The following is a 6786-nucleotide window of genomic DNA, read 5'->3' as shown; positions in this document are numbered from 1 at the left end:
CTATGTCATGTGACAAATCTCAGTTTCAATATAGTTGTAACTTATAAAAATAGTACTAATTATCAGTTTCAACCTAGTTGAAACTCATTAAATTCTTAGTTTCAACCTAGTGGAAACTCACTATGTTCTCACACTGCACAAATCGCGAGGCAAAATCCAAAAGCTAAAAGCGTCGACTGATACATACTAAAAATCAGGCGCCTGATTTCTAGCCATTCCGAATTTTAAAATAGAGGTTTCCCGTAACCCGAAGGTCCGCACTCTTCGTTTAGCCTTTTCCTTTAGCACCAAACCACCAGCCAGTCACGTTCTCCTCAATAATTCAACAGCAGAATCCCCACATCTCTTGACACGTACGTCTGGGCGAAGTTCACTATAAATACCAGTCCCGTGGTCACTCCTGCAACTCACCGAGCATCACTTGAGCTACTCCAGTGTACCAGAGCTAGCTATAACAGGTAACTGCAGCAATGGCGAAATGTTGCACCTTAGCGCTACTGGGCGCACTGGTGGTGCTCTCACTTCTCGTGAGCCCCATTGCCTGCTCCCGCAAGCTCACCAAGCCGAAGACGAGGTCGGCGGTCAGCCACAACCCTGCTGTCAAGGCCCACAGCAGCTACAATGGCACTAGCCCGTCGGCCGCCTACGGCTCCGGCGGCTGGTTAGCCGGCGGCGCGACGTACTACGGCGCCCCAAACGGCGACGGAAGTGACGGTTAGTAGTTGCCTACTTCACTTGGGATGGTCGTTTAGACAAAGCTTACATTAATTAATTGGTCAAATGTGTCTGTGAACCATTCAGGTGGCGCGTGCGGCTACCAGAGCGCCGTCGGGAGCCGGCCGTTCTCGTCGATGATCTCCGCCGCTGGCCCGTCGCTGTACAAGGAAGGCAAGGGCTGCGGCGCATGCTATGAGGTACGTCACGTCACCATAACTGCCACAGTTTGTGTGGTCTGCGTGCACTCTACACTGTCACTCCCTACACTGTTCATGTAGGTTGTAGCTCCATTAATGGCGCAAAGAGGTCGGCTCTTCCTAACTAAATGCATTCATGTGGCACTCGTACGCAGGTTAAATGCGATAGCGCGAGCAACTCGGCGTGCTCCGGCCAGCCGGCGACCGTGGTCATCACCGACTCTTGCCCCGGCGGCGCCTGCCTCGTGGAGGCGGCCCACTTCGACATGAGCGGCACCTCCATGGGCGCCATGGCGAAGCCTGGCATGGCCGACAAGCTCCGTGCCGGCGGTATCCTCAAGATCCAGTACAAGAGGTACCTCTACATGCTTCACTGTAGAATTACGTCCAGGTAGCACAAATTCAGAGTTAGTGTACTGAATCTTACTGTTTCCGTTAATGGTAGGGTGCCATGCAAGTACCCTGGCGTGAGCATCGCCTTCAGGGTGGACCAGGGCTCCAACCCGTTCTACCTGGAGGTCCTGATCGAGTTCGAGGACGACGACGGCGACCTCAGCGCCGTCGACCTGATGGAGGCCAACTGCGGTACCTGGTCGCCCATGGCGCAGAACTGGGGCGCGCTCTATCGCCTCAACTCCAACACCGGCAAGCCGCTGCGCGGGCCCTTCTCGCTCAGGCTCACCTCCGACTCCGGCAGGAAGCTCGTCGTCAACAACGTCATCCCGGCAAGCTGGGCGCCCGGAGCCACGTACCGCTCCCTGGTGAACTTCCCCTAAGTTACAGCTTCGTCAGTCCTTTTTTCACTGCACCGTGCTTAGCTAGTAATTAAGCAAGCAGTGCAGAGTGTGGTAATTAATTTACGCGTCCGGGAGCGGCGAGAGGCGGTGTCAGAAGAGGAGGAGTAGGCCGTAAGATTGTGCTAGCTCTTCCCTCCATGGTCTCTAAGCACTCCCCTAGCGATGCTTGTCGTCGATTTCTCAGTATTTCATTTCTCCTCCTCTGTTTTCTTCTGGAGGAGAAGTTCATAGTGCTCTATTGCTGCTTTGTTGTTGAAGAGAAGCTTGTAAGTGCAACTATTGTTGCATGCCGATGTATCAAGTTGTGTGTGATTAAGTGATTTTGATAACTCAATCCTTCAGAAAAAATGAATTGTTACCATCGAGATGTACTGTGTACTGAAATCTGCAGTGTCAAGTCCAGCACACTTCGCCAAGCAGAGGTCACACTCTAGGCATCCACGCTACGTTTTGTAGAGGCTAGCCAACATGTTCAGAGCTCTTTCGAAAAATCTGACAATCTTGAAGGCACTGATGTTCCTCATGAAGATTTGCATGGTCGTCGTTACGGAATTATTAACACTCTGTTCCTTATTCTTCATGGAACGTGAATGTTACCTATGCTTGGGGGCACCATATTATTCCCCTGGATAATGAGAAGTGCTAGTCTCTTTGGTATCAGTACTTTTGCTCTCCTCTTAGGGCATCTCCAGCGGCGCGACGCAAACGGACGCTGAGCGACCATTTGTGTCCGCCGTGACCGGAAATCCGTCTGGCACCACCTCCAGCGGGGCGACGCAAAGTGACCGGCCCGTCCTCGGAGACACAAACTGTTGAAATATTGGGCCCACTTTTAGTGGTCCAAATTAGATTTCAGTTTTTCCTATAAATCTCAAAGCCCACATAGTGGCAGCCTTGTGAGTTTGAGCCCAAGTTGGTGGCAGCTCACTAGGGAGTGGCAAGAGGTGGGAAGTTTAGTCCCACATGGAAAGTTGGGAGGAAGTTAGACCACCTTATAAGGTGGGTTGTTCCACCACTAGTAAGTGAGTGAGAATAGGAGTGCTACACGCGCGCGCTCCTCCTCCTCCTCGCTCGTCTCGACACGACGCGACGCGACGCGCGCACCGCGCTCGTGGTGAGTGGATTGAGCCTCGAGCCGAGACGGAGTCCTAGACGGGCGCGTCGCAGTTAGTCGGTTCAGGTCGCTCCCGGATCGTGGGCTATCTGTAACCGACTCGAAACGTTCATGCGACGTGGGTGTGCCCACGTTGCCTAGGGTTTCCCGAGCCTATATAATCTCCTGCTCGGCTACCGCAGAAACATATCTAATATACGAGTTAGGGTTTTCACCTCTCTCTGCTTGCGCCGCCATCGTAGCCTACTCCATCCCGCGCGCCGACGTGCATCGGCGAACGGGAGAGCAGGTCTCCGGAACCGCTCGTCCTTGCGATCCTGTACGGGAGAGGGCGAATTAGGTTTTTGGGAAGCGCTCTGCGCGACTGCTCAAGCTCTTCATCACGGGTCGCCTTCCGTCCAAGTCGGGCGGTGCTGCCTACCGTCGTCTTCAACGTTGTGTACTACGACCCGTCGTCCCCGTCATCAACAACGTTGTCATCAACAACGTTACTGCTGCAACATCGTCTGCTACACCTTCACCGCCACCTTCACCAGATCGGTACGTGCGAAATATCTCGATCTGTTTAGCGATGGATGTTGTACTGTTTGCTCTGCTACTATTCATGTTGATCACTGCATCTAGTGTGTTCGAGTTTCACATGTTAGTAGTTACTGTCGTCATGCTTAATATTCTGGAATTAATCATGGAAATTTTACCTAATTATCCAACACAAACCTGGCCCAAATATGCGCCAGGTTTGCGTCTCCGCGGACGCTCCGCGGTCGCGAAATCTGTCCGCTTTGGGTGCATCCGGGCCCGGTCGGTAGTGAGTAGGTAAGCAAAAGATTTTTTCATTACTATTGATGGACCAAAAGGACCATCTTTACAGAGATGGTTAGTCGAGTTAACTTAAAACTACAACGGCCGTACCTACTCGCCGTAGCGCGGCCTACACCGGCCTCGGTTACTTGTAGTCGCGCGCCCCTACTACTGGCCGCCGGAAGGGCCGGCGCCGTCGTCGCAGCGGGAGCGCTTCGCGCACTCCGCGCGCCGCGCACGCCGGTAAACGGACATCTCGTCCTGCCGCCTGCGGCATTCGAGGGCCTCGGACAGGGAGCTGTCCCACAGGGCCTCCGCCTGGGCCAACGCCACCTGGGTAGCCGCCTCCGCCGCCGCCTGGGCCTCCTCCTCCTCTGCCGCCGCCGCCGCGTCCTCGTTCGCCTGGGCCGCCGCCTAGATCGCCGCCACGTCGGCGATGAAGCGGGCCCTGTCCCTAGCCGCCTCCGCCACCGCTTCGTCCCTGGCGGCAATGGCGACCTCCAGCTCCCGGTTCTCCTGCTCGATCCGCGCGGGAGAAGCGCCCCTACGCTGGAGCGAGTCCAGGTCGGAGCACATTAACCCCCGAGCCATGGCCATCGCATAGCTGCGGGCTTCCTCCTCCGCCACCCAAGCCTGACGGCGCTGGGCGTCCCCAGCTAGGGACTCGAAGGACGCGAGCAGAACCCGCTGGTCACCAGCGCACTCGACGCGGGTGGGCACGGGGTGGTCGTCATCCGCGATGTCGTGGATGACGGCGTCCGCCGGAGGGGCAGCGATGGCCGCACGCGCCTCCGCGAGCTCGGCCCTCGCGTCGGCGAGCTCGGCCATGGCGTTGGCGATCTCCGCCCTGGTCGCCGCGAGGCGCCCTTCCGCGCGCTCTGCCGCCTCCGCCACCGCCTGCGCAACCTCCGCCTCCGCCGCTACCGCCTCCTGGTCCAGCTGCTGGGCCTCAACGCCGGTGGAGACTATCTCCTCCTCCTCCTCCTCCTCCTCCTCTAGGTGGAGGTGCCGGCACATCTAAACAACTTGCTCACAACTAATATGGTCGGCCATGGATGGATGGTAGGGTTTGAGGTGTGCCCGTCGCCCCCGCCGGTGTCCAGCATATATAGCCACGGCGCGGCGGGAAACAGCGTTGGCGCGTAGGGCGTTTCCCGCGCGCGCGAAACGCCGGTAAAACTTGCCAATGTATTGGGCACGCGCGGGAACGATCGTCGTCGCGCGGGAACAGTTAATCGCCGGCGGCAGTCCTCGACGGGACGTAAAACGCCATTGGCGACCTTGACGTTGTCCCCAGTTAAAAAATACGTCCGCACCGCTGGAGGTACCCCAGACGCAAACGGTCGCCCTAATCCACATCGCGTCCGCGGACCGACGCAAATGAATATTTCGAACGTCCGAAATACGTCGGCCCGCTGGAGATGCCCTTATGCTTGGTTTTCTGCCTGAGGACGACACATGCAGTTCTCCAAAAGAAGCACACGAGGGTGCAGAGGGTTAAAAGCTACAGAGACTGATTGCAGTACTCAATTATCGACACACAAGAACTGTTTTCCGAAGGTGCTAATATTATTGAAACATCGTCGGTTGTACACGCAAGAGCTTCAGTTGTACTATTCTCGACTTTATGAGCTAGGTATATAGTGATTAAATTATATGTTTCGTCACGTGGGTCTGACAAATCAATACTATCAAGTGCAACCATATGGGACGAGGATACGTCCAATGGTTTCGATTTAGATAGTACCAAGACCCATACGCATTTCTACACGAGTATAAAAACTTGGTAGTTCATTCGTGTTGCTGTATATATAGTAATAGTAACATATCCGTGGAGACCGGCTTTTGTGAACATGGGGCATGTGAACCCACTTTTTGAAAAGTTCCGTTTGTGATGTCAAAATATGTTTCAAAAATCGAAACACAAAATGATTTCCCAGATGATCTCAAATATGTGCCCTGGACATGAGTTTCGTGACGAAAAAACATTTTATTTTGTCTCGGCAAAAAAGTGAAATTTTGCAGGGCTATATAGCAGTATATATGTGACGTATTTTGTCATTTTTAGATTCTGAAATAAAAAAGTGGTTTCTCCGCGAAAACTTTCTACGCACACATGAAACATGCGTACGTACCCGGATATTTTTATTACAGAATTTTTTCACATTTCAAAAATGCATTTCCAACTAGGGTTCACGTGCACCCAGGTTCAAACCGGACTTTTCCCATATCCGTGCTTCTATTTTTATCACACTTCTATGTAGTGCAGCTAGATATGTAGTGGTTACCAAAGAAAGAAAAAAAACATTATTCAGTCAATGCCGGCAACAATATAATCTAGCTAGGTTTCCATTTCCTCACTAGCAATATCGTGGCCACGTCTTGAGGCTTTAGAGTTGTGCTAGACCATTGCCTCTCGCTAGCAGGAGGGTTTTGTTGTTCTTTTAAAATATTTCCAGTCTGTTTTATAGGATGGTGAGGCACCAGATATATATCATAACTGAGTTCTATCTCAGTGGCAAGGCAAGTGAGTGCATAATTAACCCACCCGGGTTCGAATCCATCTCGTGATAATTTCGTAGGGAGGGACGAACTTTAAACCAGATTGTCATCCTAGCGTCCAATCGCCGGGAGAATCTCATCCTACCTAATAACGTATAGCTAAGGGAGGGATCATTCCCCCGTTAGTCAAAGTTTAGGCACCATATATATCCTGAAGTCAGAATAATGTCCTTTCTGCCTTGTCAATGTTTTGGCAGTGAGTCTACGACTCTACGCTAGGTGATCCAAAGATTTATTTGTATGTTTTAGGGATTTGCTAGTTGAGAACTAACTTCATGCTCAGTTAAGTTTTACACTATTTAATTTGATCGTGATTCATGCTAGTTATGAGATGCAACATGAGTTGTAACTGAGATTTGATGACATCTTCTGCTTGAGCACGAAGTTAATTCTCAGCATACTGAGAAATAGTCACACCCTTTTTTTATTTTCTAAATTTTTGTAGTCCTTCCCTCCCGGTTCGTAGGACCTACGCGTAACCCTTGGTCGCAAATTTAACCATCATAATACAAGTTATATATGACAAATATATATCATTAGAAAGTTTAAATGTTATATTCTCTAATGATATAATTTTATTGTTATATAATTGATTTTA

The 6786-nt window shown here is 51.9% G+C and overlaps 1 protein-coding gene across 1 annotated transcript; it reads left to right on the top strand.

Annotated features, from left to right (window-relative positions):
• Positions 1 to 470: 470 nt before the first annotated feature.
• Positions 471 to 1690, top strand: LOC124687453 (expansin-B11-like). The gene is made up of 4 exons (XM_047221238.1): positions 471 to 714; positions 802 to 914; positions 1070 to 1269; positions 1360 to 1690. Exons 1-4 carry the CDS (start codon positions 471 to 473, stop codon positions 1688 to 1690), a joined length of 888 nt encoding a protein of 295 aa, XP_047077194.1.
• Positions 1691 to 6786: the final 5096 nt, after the last annotated feature.

This window comes from Lolium rigidum, chromosome 2, assembly GCF_022539505.1.
Source record: "Lolium rigidum isolate FL_2022 chromosome 2, APGP_CSIRO_Lrig_0.1, whole genome shotgun sequence".
NCBI lineage: Eukaryota > Viridiplantae > Streptophyta > Magnoliopsida > Poales > Poaceae > Lolium > Lolium rigidum.
Note: the sequence above shows the minus strand (reverse complement) of the source record. Positions and strands in the feature narration are given on the sequence as shown.